Source organism: Salmo trutta, chromosome 1 (genome assembly GCF_901001165.1).
Source record: "Salmo trutta chromosome 1, fSalTru1.1, whole genome shotgun sequence".
In the NCBI taxonomy this organism is placed as follows: domain Eukaryota; kingdom Metazoa; phylum Chordata; class Actinopteri; order Salmoniformes; family Salmonidae; genus Salmo; species Salmo trutta.
Window position 1 is genome coordinate 77,489,795 of NC_042957.1, and position 21,118 is coordinate 77,510,912.

Here is a 21,118-nt window from a genome sequence, read left to right on the forward strand (position 1 = left end):
GTCTTTGACCATTTTTAGGGCCTTCCTCTGACACCGCCTGGTATAGAGGTCCTGGATGTCAGGAAGCTCGGCCCTAGTGATGTACTGGGCCGTACGCACTACCCTCTGTAGCGCCTTGTGGTCGGATGCCAAGCAGTTGCCATAACAAGTGGTGATGCAGCCAGTTAAGATGCTCTCAATGGTGCAGCTGTAGAACCTTTTGAGGGTCTGAGGGCCCATGACAAATCTTTTCAGCCTCCTGAGGGGGAAGAGACATTGTCGTACCCTCTTCACGACTGTGTTGCTGTGTTTGGACCATGATAGTTCCTTAGTGATGTGGACACATGAGGGACTTGGAGCTCTCGACCCGCTCCACTACAGCCCCGTCGATGTAAATGGATGCGTGCTCAGCCCTCCGTTTCCTGTAGTCTACAATCAGCTCCTTTGTCTTGCTGACGTTGAGGAAGATGTTGTTGTCCTGGCACCACACTGCCAGTTTTCTGACCTTCCTTTTAGTCTGTTTCACTGTGGTCGGTGTTCAGGCCTGCCACCGTTGTGTAGTCTGAAAACGTTATGATGGTGTTGGAGTCGTGCCTGGCCATGCAGTCGTGGGTGAACAGGGCGGACAGGAGGTATAGAAGTATGCACCCCTGAGGGGCCCCTGTGTTGAGGGTCAGCCACGATGTGTTGTTGCCTACTCTCACAGTTCAATACATTTAATTCAAATCTTTCTCTCCTTGCCCCTTCCTGTCAGACCTGGGAGACCCGCTACATGTTGCTGCTGTGGCTGTCTATTTTTACATTTTACATTTAAGTCATTTAGCAGACGCTCTTATCCAGAGCGACTTACAAATTGGTGCATTCACCTTATGATATCCAGTGGAACAACCACTTTACAATAGTGCATCTAAATCTTTTAAGGGGGGGGGGGGTTAGAAGGATTACTTTATCCTATCCCAGGTATTCCTTAAAGAGGTGGGGTTTCAGGTGTCTCCGGAAGGTGGTGATTGACTCCGCTGTCCTGGCGTCGTGAGGGAGCTTGTTCCACCATTGGGGTGCCAGAGCAGCGAACAGTTTTGACTGGGCTGAGCGGGAACTGTGCTTCCTCAGAGGTAGGGAGGCCAGCAGGCCAGAGGTGGATGAACGCAGTGCCCTTGTTTGGGTGTAGGGCCTGATCAGAGCCTGAAGGTACAGAGGTGCCGTTCCCCTCACAGCTCCGTAGGCAAGCACCATGGTCTTGTAGCGGATGCGAGCTTCAACTGGAAGCCAGTGGAGAGAGCGGAGGAGCGGGGTGACGTGAGAGAACTTGGGAAGGTTGAACACCAGACGGGCTGCGGCGTTCTGGATGAGTTGTAGGGGTTTAATGGCACAGGCAGGGAGCCCCGCCAACAGGGAGTTGCAGTAATCCAGACGGGAGATGACAAGTGCCTGGATTCGGACCTGCGCCGCTTCCTGTGTAAGGCAGGGTTATACTCTGCGAATGTTGTATAGCATGAACCTACAGGATTGGGTCACCGCCTTGATGTTAGTGGAGAACGACAGGGTGTTGTCCAGGGTCACGCCGAGGCTCTTAGCACTCTGGGAGGAGGACACAATGGAGTTGTCAACCGTGATGGCGAGATCATGGAACGGGCAGTCCTTCCCCGGGAGGAAGAGCAGCTCCGTCTTGCCGAGGTTCAGCTTGAGGTGGTGATCCGTCATCCACACTGATATGTCTGCCAGACATGCAGAGATGTGATTCGCCACCTGGTTATGAGAAGGGGGAAAGGAGAAGATTAATTGTGTGTCGTCTGCGTAGCAATGATAGGAGAGACCATGTGAGGATATGACAGAGTCTATGACCTGTCTGATGCCCTTTGACCTTTAATCCTCTCTTTCTGCCCCTTGTGTCAGACCTGGGAGACCCGCTACATGCTGCTGCTGTGGCTGTCCATGACCTGTCTGATGCCTTTTGACCTTTAATCCTCTCTTTCTGCCCCTTGTGTCAGACCTGGGAGACCCGCTACATGCTGCTGCTGTGGCTGTCCATGACCTGTCTGATGCCCTTTGACCTTTAATCCTCTCTTTCTGCCCCTTGTGTCAGACCTGGGAGACCCGCTACATGCTGCTGCTGTGGCTGTCCATGACCTGTCTGATGCCCTTTGACCTTTAATCCTCTCTTTCTGCCCCTTGTGTCAGACCTGGGAGACCCGCTACATGCTGCTGCTGTGGCTGTCCATGACCTGTCTGATGCCCTTTGACCTTTAATCCTCTCTTTCTGCCCCTTGTGTCAGACCTGGGAGACCCGCTACATGCTGCTGCTGTGGCTGTCCATGACCTGTCTGATGCCCTTTGACCTTTAATCCTCTCTTTCTGCCCCTTGTGTCAGACCTGGGAGACCCGCTACATGCTGCTGCTGTGGCTGTCCATGACCTGTCTGATGCCCTTTGACCTTTAATCCTCTCTTTCTGCCCCTTGTGTCAGACCTGGGAGACCCGCTACATGCTGCTGCTGTGGCTGTCCATGACCTGTCTGATGCCCTTTGACCTTTAATCCTCTCTTTCTGCCCCTTGTGTCAGACCTGGGAGACCCGCTACATGCTGCTGCTGTGGCTGTCCATGACCTGTCTGATGCCCTTTGACCTTTAATCCTCTCTTTCTGCCCCTTGTGTCAGACCTGGGAGACCCGCTACATGCTGCTGCTGTGGCTGTCCATGACCTGTCTGATGCCCTTTGACCTTTAATCCTCTCTTTCTGCCCCTTGTGTCAGACCTGGGAGACCCGCTACATGCTGCTGCTGTGGCTGTCCATGACCTGTCTGATGCCCTTTGACCTTTAATCCTCTCTTTCTGCCCCTTGTGTCAGACCTGGGAGACCCGCTACATGCTGCTGCTGTGGCTGTCCATGACCTGTCTGATACCCTTTGACCTCTCTCGTCTTGACGGTCACCTGACCTCTGACCCCAGCCAGACCAGAGAACCAATCATGGACCGCATCCTGGCCATCGCCAAGGTAACTAATTCCAGACTCTCCTGCCTTGGGCAATGTTCAGTCGTGTCCTCCCAGATCCAGTCCCTGTATGATGTATTTCGTTTGTAACCGTTGGTCTGTTGTTATTTCCAGTCTTACCTGGTGGTCAGTGATAAGTCCAGGGATGCTGCATCTGTGTTGGTATCAAAGTAAGTATTCAACTTTATTGTTTAAAAAAGGCAACATTTGTGATGCGTTTCATGTTCTATCCAGAAGAGGGCGTACTTGTACTTGAAGATGAATTGGCCTTGGAATGAACCTATCACACACACACAGTTTACTGACTGGTCCTGGTGTGTCATCTAACTGTCTGTGTTTACAGTTTACTGACTGGTCCTGGTGTGTTGTCATCTAACTGTCTGTGTTTACAGTTTACTGACTGGTCCTAGTGTGTTGTCATCTAACTGTCTGTGTTTACAGTTTACTGTCTGGTCCTAGTGTGTTGTCATCTAACTGTCTGTGTTTACAGTTTACTGACTGGTCCTAGTGTGTTGTCATCTAACTGTCTGTGTTTACAGTTTACTGACTGGTCCTGGTGTGTTGTCATCTAACTGTCTGTGTTTACAGTTTACTGACTGGTCCTGGTGTGTTGTCATCTAACTGTCTGTGTTTACAGTTTACTGACTGGTCCTGGTGTGTTGTCATCTAACTGTCTGTGTTTACAGTTTACTGACTGGTCCTAGTGTGTTGTCATCTAACTGTCTGTGTTTACAGTTTACTGACTGGTCCTAGTGTGTTGTCATCTAACTGTCTGTGTTTACAGTTTACTGACTGGTCCTAGTGTGTTGTCATCTAACTGTCTGTGTTTACAGTTTACTGACTGGTCCTGGTGTGTTGTCATCTAACTGTCTGTGTTTACAGTTTACTGACTGGTCCTGGTGTGTTGTCATCTAACTGTCTGTGTTTACAGTTTACTGACTGGTCCTGGTGTGTTGTCATCTCACTGTCTGTGTTTACAGTTTACTGACTGGTCCTGGTGTGTTGTCATCTAACTGTCTGTGTTTACAGTTTACTGACTGGTCCTGGTGTGTTGTCATCTAACTGTCTGTGTTTACAGTTTACTGACTGGTCCTGGTGTGTTGTCATCTAACTGTCTGTGTTTACAGTTTACTGACTGGTCCTGGTGTGTTGTCATCTAACTGTCTGTGTTTACAGTTTACTGACTGGTCCTGGTGTGTTGTCATCTAACTGTCTGTGTTTACAGTTTACTGACTGGTCCTAGTGTGTTGTCATCTAACTGTCTGTGTTTACAGTTTACTGACTGGTCCTAGCCTGTTGTCATCTAACTGTCTGTGTTTACAGTTTACTGACTGGTCCTGGTGTGTTGTCATCTAACTGTCTGTGTTTACAGTTTACTGACTGGTCCTGGTGTGTTGTCATCTAACTGTCTGTGTTTACAGTTTACTGACTGGTCCTAGCCTGTTGTCATCTAACTGTCTGTGTTTACAGTTTACTGACTGGTCCTAGTGTGTTGTCATCTGTCTGTGTTTACAGTTTACTGACTGGTCCTAGCCTGTTGTCATGTAACTGTCTGTGTTTACAGGTTTGTGACACGTCCTGATGTGAAGCTGAAGCGACTAGGAGACTTCCTGGACTGGAGTCTGACCACCATCTCTCAGGCCAGTGACCAGACCATGGGAGGTACTGTAATCCTGGACGGGGCCCTGCAGTCTCTGGTATGACACACACACACACACACACAGTTTGTCTGTCCTCGAGTGTGTGTGTGTTGCAGTGAGCAGGCTTAGTTTACAAGAGCCTACATGTACGGCTGCCATGTTCGTGGGCGATCATAGCCTTTGTGGGTTTGGCAGTTTGGCAGGTGTTTAGTGCTGCACCTGCTGTCAGTGTTTTACGACTGAGGGAGGGAACGTGAAGACATGCCTCTGGTGGTAATTAGCTAGCCTGGTCACAGACCTGTTTTAGGAACTGGTATTCCAGATCCCAGGGGTTGGCTATACAGCCCAAACAGATCTGGGATCAGTGTAGTAGTCTATAGATATACTGCTGGTAGTCAGTACTTTACCAGTGTGGTAGTCTATAGATATACTGCTGGTAGTCAGTACCAGTGTGGTAGTCTATAGATATACTGCTGGTAGTCAGTACCAGTGTAGTAGTCTATAGATATACTGCTGGTAGTCAGTACCAGTGTAGTAGTCTATAGATATACTGCTGGTAGTCAGTACTTTACCAGTGTGGTAGTCTATAGATATACTGCTGGTAGTCAGTACCAGTGCAGTAGTCTATAGATATACTGCTGGTAGTCAGTACCAGTGTGGTAGTCTATAGATATACTGCTGGTAGTCAGTACTTTACCAGTGTAGTAGTCTATAGATATACTGCTGGTAGTCAGTACTTTACCAGTGTGGTAGTCTATAGATATACTGCTGGTAGTCAGTACCAGTGTGGTAGTCTATAGATATACTGCTGGTAGTCAGTACTTTACCAGTGTGGTAGTCTATAGATATACTGCTGGTAGTCAGTACTTTACCAGTGTGGTAGTCTATAGATATACTGCCGGTAGTCAGTACTTTACCAGTGTGGTAGTCTATAGATATACTGCTGGTAGTCAGTACTTTACCAGTGTGGTAGTCTATAGATATACTGCTGGTAGTCAGTACTTTACCAGTGTAGTAGTCTATAGATATACTGCTGGTAGTCAGTACTTTACCAGTGTAGTAGTCTATAGATATACTGCCGGTAGTCAGTACCAGTGTGGTAGTCTATAGATATACTGCTGGTAGTCAGTACCAGTGTGGTAGTCTATAGATATACTGCTGGTAGTCAGTACCAGTGTGGTAGTCTATAGATATACTGCTGGTAGTCAGTACCAGTGTAGTAGTCTATAGATATACTGCTGGTAGTCAGTACCAGTGTGGTAGTCTATAGATATACTGCTGGTAGTCAGTACTTTACCAGTGTGGTAGTCTATAGATATACTGCTGGTAGTCAGTACCAGTGTGGTAGTCTATAGATATACTGCTGGTAGTCAGTACCAGTGTAGTAGTCTATAGATATACTGCTGGTAGTCAGTACTTTACCAGTGTGGTAGTCTATAGATATACTGCTGGTAGTCAGTACCAGTGTGGTAGTCTATAGATATACTGCTGGTAGTCAGTACCAGTGTGGTAGTCTATAGATATACTGCTGGTAGTCAGTACCAGTGTGGTAGTCTATAGATATACTGCTGGTAGTCAGTACCAGTGTAGTAGTCTATAGATATACTGCTGGTAGTCAGTACCAGTGTAGTAGTCTATAGATATACTGCTGGTAGTCAGTACCAGTGTGGTAGTCTATAGATATACTGCTGGTAGTCAGTACCAGTGTGGTAGTCTATAGATATACTGCTGGTAGTCAGTACTTTACCAGTGTGGTAGTCTATAGATATACTGCTGGTAGTCAGTACCAGTGTAGTAGTCTATAGATATACTGCTGGTAGTCAGTACTTTACCAGTGTAGTAGTCTATAGATATACTGCTGGTAGTCAGTACTTTACCAGTGTGGTAGTCTATAGATATACTGCTGGTAGTCAGTACCAGTGTGGTAGTCTATAGATATACTGCTGGTAGTCAGTACCAGTGTAGTAGTCTATAGATATACTGCTGGTAGTCAGTACCAGTGTGGTAGTCTATAGATATACTGCTGGTAGTCAGTACCAGTGTGGTAGTCTATAGATATACTGCTGGTAGTCAGTACCAGTGTAGTAGTCTGTAGATATACTGCTGGTAGTCAGTACCAGTGTGGTAGTCTATAGATATACTGCCGGTAGTCAGTACCAGTGTGGTAGTCTATAGATATACTGCTGGTAGTCAGTACCAGTGTGGTAGTCTATAGATATACTGCTGGTAGTCAGTACGTTACCAATAGAGGTGCTATGGCCTACCTGCCCACACTAATCCCCAGTCCCTCACTCTCTTCCACTTTGTCTTTAATGTCTTAATGTCTTAATGTCTTAATGTCTTAATGTCCTATCGTTGTGGTTTCACCAACCACCTTGATAAAACAGTATATTTTAGTACATTTGTTTTCAGGTCAACTGTTGTGTTGTGTCAGTCTAAGAAGCTAATTTAATCAACCCTCAAGCCAGCAGTGTATCAAAGTAAATATTTTTGGCGTTGAAACTGGCGCTACGTGTTTACAAACGGTCTCTCCTTCTCTCTGTGCTCTGTAATATGACTGGGAGGGGAAACCGGCTTGTCTCTCTCTATGTGGCGCTCAGAGCGTTTAAACCTGGCTCTGTGTGTTCTGACGGCCCCGAGGGGCTTCAACGAGCTCTAGTAAGATCTTTGTTTCGCACAGTTGCCTTTTTGAATTTGGCCACGCAGCAAAACTTTAAAGAGCCGCTGAGAAATGGGGAGTGAGAAAAGAGACAGAGAGAATGGCATTAGAAGAGAAGTTAAAATGAACCTTTATCACACGGCAGTCCTCGCTAGTGGGGATTTAATCCCAGACTACATGTAATGACATCCAGAAGGTAGAGGTTAGTGGGGATTTAATCCCAGACTACATGTAATGACATCCAGAAGGTAGAGGTTAGTGGTGATTTAATCCCAGACTACATGTAATGACATCCAGAAGGTAGAGGTTAGTGGGGATTTAATCCCAGACTACATGTAATGACATCCAGAAGGTAGAGGTTAGTGGGGATTTAATCCCAGACTACATGTAATGACATCCAGAAGGTAGAGGTTAGTGGGGATTTAATCCCAGACTACATGTAATGACATCCAGAAGGTAGAGGTTAGTGGTGATTTAATCCCAGACTACATGTAATGACATCCAGAAGGTAGAGGTTAGTGGTGATTTAATCCCAGACTACATGTAATGACATCCAGAAGGTAGAGGTTAGTGGTGATTTAATCCCAGACTACATGTAATGACATCCAGAAGGTAGAGGTTAGTGGTGATTTAATCCCAGACTACATGTAATGACATCCAGAAGGTAGAGGTTAGTGGTGATTTAATCCCAGACTACATGTAATGACATCCAGAAGGTAGAGGTTAGTGGGGATTTAATCCCAGACTACATGTAATGACATCCAGAAGGTAGAGGTTAGTGGTGATTTAATCCCAGACTACATGTAATGACATCCAGAAGGTAGAGGTTAGTGGGGATTTAATCCCAGACTACATGTAATGACATCCAGAAGGTAGAGGTTAGTGGGGATTTAATCCCAGACTACATGTAATGACATCCAGAAGGTAGAGGTTAGTGGGGATTTAATCCCAGACTACATGTAATGACATCCAGAAGGTAGAGGTTAGTGGTGATTTAATCCCAGACTACATGTAATGACATCCAGAAGGTAGAGGTTAGTGGGGATTTAATCCCAGACTACATGTAATGACATCCAGAAGGTAGAGGTTAGTGGTGATTTAATCCCAGACTACATGTAATGACATCCAGAAGGTAGAGGTTAGTGGGGATTTAATCCCAGACTACATGTAATGACATCCAGAAGGTAGAGGTTAGTGGTGATTTAATCCCAGACTACATGTAATGACATCCAGAAGGTAGAGGTTAGTGGTGATTTAATCCCAGACTACATGTAATGACATCCAGAAGGTAGAGGTTAGTGGGGATTTAATCCCAGACTACATGTAATGACATCCAGAAGGTAGAGGTTAGTGGGGATTTAATCCCAGACTACATGTAATGACATCCAGAAGGTAGAGGTTAGTGGTTATTTAATCCCAGACTACATGTAATGACCTCCAGAAGGTAGAGGTTAGTGGGGATTTAATCCCAGACTACATGTAATGACATCCAGAAGGTAGAGGTTAGTGGGGATTTAATCCCAGACTACATGTAATGACATCCAGAAGGTAGAGGTTAGTGGGGATTTAATCCCAGACTACATGTAATGACATCCAGAAGGTAGAGGTTAGTGGGGATTTAATCCCAGACTACATGTAATGACATCCAGAAGGTAGAGGTTAGTGGTGATTTAATCCCAGACTACATGTAATGACATCCAGAAGGTAGAGGTTAGTGGTGATCCCACAACATTATGAACAAAACAGGTGTTGGAATTTCACAACTTTAAAGGAAAATGTATTATTTCGATCTCATCCACGATATTGATGTTGTTGCCCTCTCTCTCCTCTCTCTCCTCTCTCTCCTCTCTCTCTCTCCTCTCTCTCCTCTCTCTCCTCTCTCTCTCTCCTGTTTCTCCCCTCTCTCCTGTTTTACCTGTCTTTCCTCTGTCTCCTGTCTCACCTCTCTTATGTCTCACCTGTCTCACCTGTCTCCCGTCTGTCTTCTAGGCCCAGCTATTCAAGCATGGCAAGAGAGATGACTTTCTCCAGTACGGTAAGAATGTCCTTCAATAGTTGCTTTTTGATCAGCAATTTGACTTCATCCATTGTGATAAGTAGTTGTCTTACCTCCTTTATCCATTGTGATAAGTAGTTGTCTTACCTCCTTCATCCATTGTGGATAAGAGCATCTGCTAAATAAGTTAAATGTAGGTGATCTTCTGATGTTGACTGATTGACTGGCTGTAGGTGATGGTGTAAACTACACCCCTAACATCACATTAAACCAGCCTCTTTCCTGTAGTGTTTTGTCTTACCAACGTAGTGGTGAGCACATTGGTGGTGAGGTCACCTGGTGGCGAGGTCACCTGGTGGCGAGGTCACCTGGTGGTGAGGGGCGAGGTCACCTGGTGGCGAGGTCACCTGGTGGTGAGGATTCTCCACAGCACGCTGTCTCGCCAAAACAATGATGTGGTTAGATTGTTAACGTAGCTACAACGAGCTGTGGCTCAAAGCAGCCCCATAAATAGTTTCAGTCAGACATTCACACAAGGAGTTGAAATATCTAGCCAATACATTTTGAGTTGAATAACATAGAGAGGTAGTGACTCTCTCTCTCTCTCTCTGTCTGTCTGTCTCTCTCTCTGTCTGTCTGTCTGTCTGTCTGTCTGTCTGTCTGTCTGTCTGTCTGTCTGTCTGTCTGTCTGTCTGTCTGTCTGTCTGTCTGTCTGTCTGTCTGTCTGTCTGTCTGTCTGTCTGTCTGTTATTTCACAGAGCAACTGTTGGGTGGGCTGAAAGACAAGGAGACCATCGTGCGCTGGTCTGCTGCTAAGGGGTGAGAGCCTTGTTGTCACGTTGAATAACAATGATAAACACTAAGCGTCTGTCTTTCAGAAGGCAGGATGATGGCTATAGGCAGGAGCACTGAGTTATGTCTGTCATGTTGATGTAGTACAGAATAAATGTGGCACCTGAACAGACAAAACACCTAAAAACCAGAAAAGTGCCTATAGGGAGGATCCCTCATGTTGATGAAGTACAGATGAATTGCTCCGATAGGATCCAACATGTCTTCCCTCTTCTCAGTATTGGGAGGATGACAGGGAGACTCCCCAAGGAGCTGGCTGACGAGGTGGTCGGATCAGTGTTGGACTGTTTCAGGTAACAACTGGTTCATTTGCCGTGTTATGTTATGTTATTTGTCTGTGCCACTGGGGAACATCTTATCAGACAATATACAGATATATGTTGAGGTAAACTCAGAAAAAAATAAACGTCCTCTCACTGTCAACTGCGTTTATTTTCAGCAAACTTAACTTGTGTAAATATTTATATGAACATAACAAGATTCAACAACTGAGACATAAACTGAACAAGTTCCACAGACATGTGACTAACAGAAATCGAGTAATGTGTCCCTGAACAAAGGGGGGGTCAAAATCAAAGTAACAGTCAGTATCTGGTGTGGCCACCAGCTGCATTAAGTACTGCAGTGCATCTCCTCCTCATGGACTGCACCAGATTTGCCCGTTCTTGCCGTGAGACGTTACCGCACTCTTCCACCAAGGCACCTGCAAGTTCTGTGGGGAATGGCCCTAGCCCTCACCCTCCGATCCAACAGGTCCCAGACGTGCTCAATGGGATTGAGATCCGAGCTCTTCGCTGGCCATGGCAGAACACTGACATTCCTGTGTCTTGCAGGAAATCATGCACAGAACGAGCAGTATGGCTGGTGGCATTGTCATGCTGGAGGGTCATGTCAGGATGAGCCTGCAGGAAGGGTACCACATGAGGGAGGAGGACGTCTTCCCTGTAACGCACAGCGTTGAGATTGCCTGCAATGACAACAAGCTCGGTCCGATGATGCTGTGACACACCGTCCCAGACCATGACGGACCCTCCACCTCCAAATCGATCCCGCTCCAGAGTACAGGCCTCGGTGTAACGCTCATTCCTTCAACGATAAACGCGAATCTGACCATCACCCCTGGTGAGACAAAACTGCGACTCGTCAGTGAATAGCACTTTTTGCCAGTCCTGTCTGGTCCAGCGACGGTGGGTTTGTGCCCATAGGCGATGTTGTTGCCAGTGATGTCTGGTGAGGACCTACCTAACAACAGGCCTACAAGCCCTCAGTCCAGCCTCTCTCAGCCTATTGCGGACAGTCTGAGCACTGATGGAGGGATTGTGCGTTCCTGGTCTAACTCAGGCAGTTGTTGCCATCCTGAACCTGTCTGGCAGCTGTGATGTTCGGATGTATCGATCCTGTGCAGGTGTTGTTACACGTGGTCTGCCGCTGCGAGGACGATCAGCTGTCCGTCCTGTCTCCCTGTAGCGCTGTCTTAGGCGTCTCACAGTATGGACATTGCAATTTATTTCCCTGGCCACATCTGCAGTCCTCCTGCCTCCTTGCAGCATGCCTAAGGCACGTTCACGCAGATGAGCAGGGACCCTGGGCATCTTTCTTTTGGTATTTTTCAGAGTCAGTAGAAAGACCTCTTTTAGTGTCCTAAGTTTTCATAACTGTGACCTTAATTGCCTACCGTCTGTAAGCTGTTAGTGTCTTAACGACCGTTCCACAGGTGCATGTTCATATGTTCATGAATTGTTTATGGTTCATTGAACAAGCATGGGAAACAGTGTTTAAACCCTTTACAATGAAGATCTGTGAAGTTATTTGGATTTTTACGAATTATCTTTGAAAGACAGGGTCCTGAAAAAGGGACGTTTCTTTTTTTGCTGAATTTATTAAAGCTCCCAAACAGTCATTTTGATTCCAATGCAAAATAACCCTTTGAGTGATTGAAATACCCCCCATAATGTTTTTTTGGCGTAGATAGAATTGCTTAATTATTTTTTTTTTCTCTCTTTTTCTCATGGCTAACTACCAGGAAGTTTATAAAGACCGGCTGAGTGGGCGGGGAGCTTATATTCATGAGCTGGCCTTGACCGACAGGTCTTTGAAACGTTATGAAACTTAGATGCAGTGTTGCTGTAAAATCATCTCAAGCTAATTTGGTGAAACACAAAGCAACATAAAAAAAAAAATACAAAATCACGCTGTAATTTTAGAAATACCGACTGTTAATTTGTTCGTTAGACATGGTGGGATCTTTTTCTGTCTGTAAAATTAATTATGCGGGGAAACTGCGGTGGGAACGCCTTTTTATGCGCAATTATTGATATACAGTAAATTCCGGACTATAAGCCGCAACTTTCTTCCCACACTTTGAACTTCGCGGCTTAAACAATGACGCGGCTAATATATGGATTTTTCCCGCTTTCAAATTTGTGGGTCCTGACAGCGTGGAGCATTGTCAAAAAATCCACTATCATCAACGGGTTTGGAAAGGCGGGACTGCTGCGTGTTGAAGAGGGCTCAGCGGGGGATTTGCCTCCGGATGAAAGTGACGAGAGCGACAATGAAAACGATCCAATATCGGATGAAGCAATTCTGAGGCTATTCAACTCCGACACCGAAGGAGATGGTTTCAGTGCACAGGAGGAGGAAGATGGTGACCAATGACTTTCTTGGTAGGCTACTGTTTACTGCAAAAAAGTATTCTTTTTTTTTTACAAGCCGTGTTTCGTTAAAGCCTATTTATTTTTGTTACAAGCCGTGTTTCGTTAAAGCCTGTGTAAAGTTAATTTGTTTCAATGTACCGGTAGGCACCTGCGGCTTATAGACATGTGCAGCTTATTTATGTTCAAAATAATATATATTTTTTAAATTCAGTGGGTGCGGCTTATATTCAGGTGCGCTTAATAGTCCGGAAATTACGGTAATAAGATATTGAAGGAAACTTGGAGTCAGGTGATGATATGGTGTGTTGTCCTCCCACTACCACTCAGGTAACATGCAGGTTAATAAGGTACAGATGAAATAAGTTGTGATGAACTTTACAGGGAGGTGAAAGTGCACAGTGATGAGTTTGATGTTCCTTTACCAATAAATATCGACGGTCTTATTCTGGTGACACGATGATCGATGCTTGACTGCCATTTGTCAAATAAAAATATTCTAGCTTTTATCCATAATAATTTCTTGTAGACCAGCCTACCTGCACTGTATGTGTCAGCTGTTGTCTAGAGCGCAGGTGTCCAGACCAGACACAACTATCAGTAGAGGTGAAAAGGCCATGGAAACACTATCAACTTTTACGTTTTTATTCGGTACATGAAAACTTCAGCGTAAAAGTCCATTTTGTCTGCACTATGACATCACACACTGATTTGTATCAGCAACAGGACCGTTTGCTGGAAACATACTACTGCTGGGAAAATGAATATTTTCTTTATGCAGATTCTAGAATATTCACATGAAAATCTGTTGCCAAGTGATGGAACACTAGCTAGTGATGTAACAAATAAATATGATACATCCTCCCGTTTGGCAAGTCTCTTGTGATGCGGTTCACATGTGTTGACATGACAACGGCGTTGGCGTTTTGAATGACCCTTCCTTCTAATTATATTTGCTGACATCCTAGAGTCACATTTTGGCACCAGCAGAGTAGCTATCTAGTTATATCAGTCACGCCCCTCTGCAAACACACCTTCTCCGATGTTGCTTACAAGGCGTAACTTATGACAATTAGGTAAGAGAATATCATGTTACCATTGGTGTATTAAAATGAGAGTTGGGATGATGTCACCCTATCGCTTTAATAATCCCTCCTCCTGAATCCAAGTGTTTGACATGGGGGAGGGGACCAGTAACTTTATCAATGTAGAAGCAACAGTCATTTTTCATACTTTGGTTGTCACACTTTGACCTGGTTTCATCCAAATATCATTCAATTTGATGAAAACCTGATTTTGACTGTTCATGACCGTTTTTAAGGTAGTTTTTGCGGAGCTCAGGTCAGTTTTGCGGAGGTCAAATGTCATCCTTGGTGTGTGTTCTTGTTCTAGTTTCCAGGAGACGGACAACGCGTGGCATGGAGGCTGCTTGGCTTTGGCAGAGCTGGGGAGAAGAGGCCTGCTGGTGCCCTCTCGTCTCCCGGACGGTACGTAACAAAACCCTGCACACACAGCTAGCTAGAGCGGCGTGCGGGAGCTTCTTGTATTTGAACTACGACACAACATGTCGTCTGTACCTGCAAAGCAACCCCCTTCCCTTCCCATAAACCCTCACAGTCACAACAGCCATACAGAACAACAACCCCTGGATGTGTGAGTGAACTGCACTTCCCTTCCCATAAACCCTCAGTCACAACAGCCATACAGAACAACAACCCATGGGATAAATATGGACAGATTTTATTTTGGTAATGCTTTTTAGAACCGTATTAAATATATACAACTTATCCCACCACCATGCACCTTGTAGTATACCAAATATTATAGTCACTTAAATAGTTCCACCCTTGCTATATGCAGTGTTGTGTGATCAGATATAAAGGGTTAACATTTATATGAGAGGCTATTTGGGTCAAGTCAGTGCAGGTGAGGAGTTAATTTTGAAAAGGGGTTTTCCCTGTAGCCTACGGTAGACACCATCACATGCTGGTCTTGCTTTTAGTGCTTGGTAAACATTTGATTGTCCTATAGACAGACAGGGGAGTGTCCGTGGAGGTTCAACTGTACAGCTCCACTTTACTCCTTTACATCCTGGTCCTAGACTACAGGCCATGGGGGTTTTGAGCCACTGTCGACTTCCTGTGTCTGTTGGATGGGTATTGGTTGAACTGTCACTGTGTTCAGCAGCAGAGAGGTCTCCTCCTCAGTGCTCTCCCTCCTCCTGTCTCTTTCACCACCCGGGCCCTCTTAGTCTGTCTCTGTTTGTGAGGTGCTGTAAACTTGGTGTTTTTCCTGGTTGGGAGCTGGCTCTCTCCCCTGGCAGCTCTCTTCACCCCCCTAACTTTGGTACTAGACTGTTCAGTCTGGCCCTTGGCTGTGTGTTCCTGTTTGACCTCTTTGGAGAGGCCTGAAGTTGTGTGTTTCACCTCTCTGGTGAGGGCTGTGGTTGTTGGGGGACAGGGGCAGTCTGTTGGTGTTGGGCGTACTGACGGGCTGTCTGCTGCCATAGAGCTGAGGCTGCAGCTGGAGGAAGAGGAGGAGCTAGCCAGCTGGCAGAGTGCCAGGGCTGCAGTCTGTCTCTGTTGGTCACTGGGCTCCTTGTCTGTTTGGGTGGGAGCTGGGCTGGAGCCCTGTTGACTGAGATCCACTGCGATTAAGGTGGCCATTTTGGAGCAATGGTCTGGGTTGCCTGGTTGGACACTAACAAACTCCCTCCCTGTGGCGGCCATTTTGGAGCAGTGATCTGGACTGCCTGGTGTGGCCCTAAGGCTGAGGTTCAGTGGCAGGTCCTCCTCCGGATGCCCTGTTTCAGGACAGCTCCCCCTGCTGGTGAAGAGGTCTGACTCCTGGTCCTTTTTGGAGAGGTTCAGGGGCATCAAATCTTCCTCAGTGTCTTCATCATCATCATCGTCACCATCTCGTTCAGATGAGGAGTCGTTGCTTTCGTCAGAGGTGGAGTGCTCTGTGCGGTTGGCTGCCGACCTGAATGAGGAAGAAAGACAAATAATATGCATAAGATTAGACATCCACTGATACATCTGTATAGACTATTTAGATTAGACACTGAAACATCTGTATAGACTATTTAGATTAGACACTGATACATCTGTATAGACTATTTAGATTAGACACTGACACATCTGTATAGACTATTTAGATTAGACACTGATACATCTGTATAGACTATTTAGATTAGACACTGAAACATCTGTATAGACTATTTAGATTAGACACTGAAACATCTGTATAGACTATTTAGATTAGACACTGACACATCTGTATAGACTATTTAGATTAGACACTGACACATCTGTATAGACTATTTAGATTAGACACTGAAACATCTGTATAGACTATTTAGAGCTTCAGCTGTTTTGGCTGGTAAAGAGCTGTGTGAGGAGAGTGCATGTTGTTGTATCATCACTTACCCTCTTTCCATGTGCGTCATCAAGCTCTGTGGTGCGTCCTCTTTGCTCGCGTCTACTCTGATTGGCTGCGAGGCTGGCTCTGGTCCTCCTGATTGGTTGACAGGCTGTGGTTCCCCCAGGACGGTACATCTGGAACCCTCAGTAGTGTCTCTCTGGCTGAAGGGGTGTGGAGGGCTGGGTCTGTCAGGGGAGCCCAAGGCAGAACACCCCTCCATGGGGCTCAGTCTGGTGGGCTTGTCTCTGCTCTGCTCCACCTGGCTGGTCCCTTCCTCCGTGGGTCTGCTGTGGGGTTCACCATGGAGCCTGGGGTGGAGGTAAAAGTCATAGTCCCTAGGTCCCAGGCCGGGGCCTGGTCCTGGGCCGTACACATCCAGAGGAAGGTACCTGGAGCCTGGGAGAGGGATGGGGTGTGGGTGTGGGTGGTCCGGGGGGCGGTACAGGCCATAGGGCAGGGGGAGACCGTATCTGTAGGGGTATGGAGGGATGAGAGATGGGTGGGAGTGGTCTGGGTTCATGGGTATCACAGGTCTTTGTGGGTTCTCCAGGAAGCTAGGCCGGTAGGACTGGGAGTTTGGCCCAGAAAGGTGATGCGTTCCTGGGATGAAGTAGGGCTGGTAGAGGGGGTGGAGGGCCGGGTGGCGATCAGGAAACAGGTAGGGAGGGTACTCAGGTATTATGTGAGGTGGGAGGGGCTTCAGCGGCATGGAGGCTGTTGCCATTGGGCCCCAGGCGAAGGTGGGGTTATGGAATGATGGCATGGGCGGAGTCAGAGACGGCTCCCCTGATTGGTTGTGGGACGACTTTAGCGCGCCCTCTGGGTTCTCCTGATTGGGTGTGACTTGGGAGAAGGCTGACGGGCGTGGCAAAGCCTTGGCCTCTTTCAGATCCTTTGTGTCTGATTTAATCACACTCTGAATGTCTTTCCTGACTGGACTCCCACACGCCTCCTCTCTCTCCTCCTTCTCCTCCTCCTTCTCCTCCTCCTTCTCCTCCTTCTCTTCTCTCCTGTTCTCCACTCCTCCTCTGTGACCCTCAGGGGTCATGAGCCGTTCCACAGGAAGTGGCCCTGATTTATCTTTCAGGGTTAAAGATGCCAGTTTGTCATTGGCAGGGCCAGGGGTCTTGGTCTGCCTCCCCGTGTGGCCTCCTTTCTGAGACACCAGTGATATGGAGTTCTTACAGAGGTTGTACTTCATGTGGTTGAACAGGTGAGACTTCTCGTTGCAGGTGAATGGGCACTGGAAACACTGGTACTTGTAGGGCTTTCCTGGGGGCCGTGGGATGTAGTGAGGCCTCTTGGGCTTGCGCTCCTGAACGCTGAGCATTTTGGATCTGGTGTGTGTGCAGTTTCACTGCACAGACAAGAGGAAGAGGTAGCAGATTGATGGATTAGTTGTGCTGCACATTCACATTTTTAATGCTTTCTTCATATTATATGAACAATGAAATGTGTTTTAACGCTTAGTTTCTTTACATAATTAATGATCGTTAAGGAAATGTCAGGGTAGATGAGTGTTTTAGGACCTTTTGGTTCATGATCCTTTTGTTGGAAGTCTTGTTAACAGCACATTCTGTCCCAGCGTTTACTGAGTAGGATTAACATGGATACTAGTCTAGTTCAACTGGTTCAGCTAGAGGAGGAGAGTAGTTAGACTAGTTTACACTGACCTCTCCTCTCTGTCTGTCTTTTTCTTTGGCCTGAGCAGATAGAAGTCCCCTCCCTAAGGACATGAACCACTGCACCCTCAGGGCATATAGTCCAGTCCACATACACACATACATACACACATACATACACACATACATACACACATACATACATACATACATACATACATACATACATACATACATACATACATACATACATACATACATACATACATACATACATACATACATACATACATACATACATACATGCATACACACATGGATCAAGCCAAGCGTCCTAGTATGTAAATTACGAGTATTAACTGAGTCAAACTTGTGCCAGATGGACAGATAGTAGTGCGGGTCTGCCTCAGTGTGAGTAGAGGCCCTCAGGCTAACCTATTCCACTAACAGTTGCTCTGTATGTTATGTTTGGAACAAGGAACAACTATCCAGCTTTCACAGTATGCAAACCACCTGCATGTAGGCAGGGGAGTCGCTAGACTAGGCATCATGTAGGCAGGAGAGTCGCTAGACTAGGCATCATGTAGGCAGGAGAGTCGCTAGACTAGGCATCATGTAGGCAGGGGAGTCGCTAGACTAGGCATCATGTAGGCAGGGGAGTCGCTAGACTAGGCATCATGTAGGCAGGGGAGTCGCTAGACTAGGCATCATGTAGGCAGGGGAGTCGCTAGACTAGGCATCATGTAGGCAGGGGAGTCGCTAGACTAGGCATCATGTAGGCAGGAGAGTCGCTAGACTAGGCATCATGTAGGCAGGGGAGTCGCTAGACTAGGCATCATGTAGGCAGGAGAGTCGCTAGACTAGGCATCATGTAGGCAGGGGAGTCGCTAGACTAGGCATCATGTAGGCAGGAGAGTGGCTAGACTAGGCATCATGTAGGCAGGAGAGTGGCTAGACTAGGCATCATGTAGGCAGGAGAGTGGCTAGACTAGGCATCATGTAGGCAGGAGAGTGGCTAGACTAGGCATCATGTAGGCAGGTAGGCAGGAGAGTGGCTAGACTAGGCATCATGTAGGCAGGAGAGTGGCTAGACTAGGCATCATGTAGGCAGGTAGGCAGGAGAGTGGCTAGACTAGGCATCATGTAGGCAGGAGAGTGGCTAGACTAGGCATCATCCAGGCAGGTAGGCAGAGCAGGAGATCAGTAGGCATGGTAGACCTCACCCTGCCTAGCAGACCTGGAGGGCATGTAACAACACGCTCCTCTCTCTCTGTCTCTCTGTCTCTCTGTCCCTCACTAAACTGCCTGCCTGAAGGCGTGGGAAGCGAAAGGCACCTGTTTCCCATGACTCCACCTGTGCTGCAGCGGGATGCAGTGATACGTGGCTCTAGGCACGGGCATGGCACTGCTACCTTATCGGATGAGCTCATCACACCAGATCAACCTTGTAGAGAGAGTATGACTGGCCTTCTGACAGCATGGTCTTCCTGGAGAGACTGTTACTCAGGAGTCAGGGGCTTGTTACAGGAAAAGTGTGTGTGTGTGTGTGTGTGTGTGTGTGTGTGTGTGTGTGTGTGTGTGTGTGTGTGTGTGTGTGTGTGTGTGTGTGTGTGTGTGTGTGTGTGTGTGTGTGTGTAGTAAACTGACACAGCACCGGCGAACAACAACTAAGATGCAGCAGCACCAGAAAAAGGGCGTTCATGCACATCTAAATAGAACTGGTGTTCAAATGAGAACCGTCTCAGTTTAACGTCTCAGTTTAACGTCTCAGTTTAACGTCTCAGTTTAACGAGTTTAACAATTCAGATGTTTTCCTTTCAGAAAGAGCTGTCACCTAAGGCCCTGTCTTCAGGTTAGGATAGACACACACACACACACACACACACACACACACGGTTCAGGGCTCCGCCTAAAGAGACTGAACCGTTCCGTCACACACTGTCGCAAGAAGTCGTCTCTCAGGTTCCTGCTCAGGTGTGGTGCAGAACGGAACGCCACTCCCTTCTCAAGAAGAGAAATCGGTTGGAGAAATCGGTTGGAGAAATCGGTTGGAGAACCTTGTTGTGTAATCTTGCTCTCACTACCTGGAACAGAGCCAACACTCGTAGTCTACCAGATACAAAGCCCTCACAGAAACAACTCCGTTTTCTTATCCTTTTCCAACTTTCCCATCTCAAACCCCTCTCGTCCGTACCTTACCAGGTGTTCTTAGTAAACATCTGGTTCATCTAACCAACAACATGTTGTAATCACTTCCATGTGCTATGATCCACTTCCTCTGTCTCAGACGTAACAAGCCAGTGTTGACTGTTGAGGTAGTGGCCAGGTGTGTTTGTGGGTCTGTCCGTCAGTACCATGCAGGCAGTAGGTTATTAGAACACACAGGTAACAGGTGGCCTGACAGGTGCACAGTCTCACCCCAAAATACACCTGTAGACTCAGCTTCACATGGAAACCTCCACACACTGAACCACAGAGCGGTTACAAGGTACCGTTCAGCTGGATATGCAGAAAATAAAGAACAGCTTGTCATGATTGCGTTGACTAACTGCCGTTCCTGTTGGCCGGTTAAACCCGTGGTAGTTAGGTAGTGAGAAAGCAGTCTTACCTGCTGTGTTTGTGAGGAGGCTCGCTCCAGAGTGTAGGAACATCAGCCAGTAGTTCTGGGACCGTGTCTCCAGTAGTGTCCCAAATGTGTGTGTGTGCTCTGCTGCCTGGTCTGTGGTGAGTGTTGATCTGACTTCCTGTCTGTGAGGTCTTACCTGTCCTGTTACCTTGGACTAGTTTACCTAGGGGGCGGAGCCTACTTTATCCCAACAGTAACAGTAGGGCCCTGAGTGGGCGTGGCCTCCAGCAGAAACAGTCGGGCCCTCAGGCAACATCCATCCTAGCTGAATATTATTCAGGCCCCGAGACACCATTTACATGATGGGAGAAAACTGTCCGTCTCCGTTTTCTCTCTCCCTCCCTGTCTCTCTCCCTCCCTGTCTCTCTCCCTCCCTGTCTCTCTCTCCCTCCCTGTCTCTCTCCCTCCCTGTCTCTCTCCCTCCCTGTCTCTCTCCCTGTCTCCCTGTCTCCCTCCCTGTCTCCCTGTCTCCCTCCCTGTCTCTCTCCCTCCCTGTCTCTCTCCCTCCCTGTCTCTCTCCCTCCCTGTCTCTCTGTCTCCCTGTCTCCCTGTCTCTCTGTCTCCCTGTCTCCCTCCCTGTCTCTCTCCCTCCCTGTCTCTCTCCCTCCCTGTCTCTCTCCCTCCCTGTCTCTGTCTCCCTGTCTCCCTGTCTCCCTCCCTGTCTCCCTCCCTGTCTCTCT

The 21,118-nt window shown here is 47.2% G+C and overlaps 2 protein-coding genes and 1 long non-coding RNA gene across 3 annotated transcripts in view; 1 reads left to right on the forward strand and 2 right to left on the reverse strand.

Moving 5' to 3' along the window:
• LOC115208269 (tubulin-specific chaperone D-like) overlaps positions 1-21,118 on the forward strand; it is a 72,565-nt gene that overhangs the window by 10,053 nt on the left and 41,394 nt on the right. Inside the window, 7 exon segments of the mRNA XM_029776206.1 lie at positions 2,823-2,969; positions 3,081-3,136; positions 4,531-4,663; positions 9,255-9,300; positions 10,020-10,080; positions 10,332-10,406; positions 14,160-14,254. Coding sequence (XP_029632066.1) covers positions 2,823-2,969; positions 3,081-3,136; positions 4,531-4,663; positions 9,255-9,300; positions 10,020-10,080; positions 10,332-10,406; positions 14,160-14,254 — 613 coding nt within the window.
• LOC115208283 (uncharacterized) lies at positions 2,044-2,943 on the reverse strand. The gene is made up of 2 exons (XR_003881134.1): positions 2,867-2,943; positions 2,044-2,771 (listed from the first exon to the last, which is right to left on the reverse strand). It is a non-coding gene; the product is annotated as an uncharacterized LOC115208283 (long non-coding RNA).
• Positions 14,487-20,575, reverse strand: LOC115208264 (zinc finger protein 750-like). The gene is made up of 3 exons (XM_029776192.1): positions 20,421-20,575; positions 16,196-17,547; positions 14,487-15,749 (listed from the first exon to the last, which is right to left on the reverse strand). The coding sequence occupies exons 2-3, from the start codon at positions 17,518-17,520 to the stop codon at positions 14,948-14,950; spliced, it is 2,127 nt and encodes a 708-aa protein (XP_029632052.1). The 5' UTR covers positions 17,521-17,547; positions 20,421-20,575; the 3' UTR covers positions 14,487-14,947.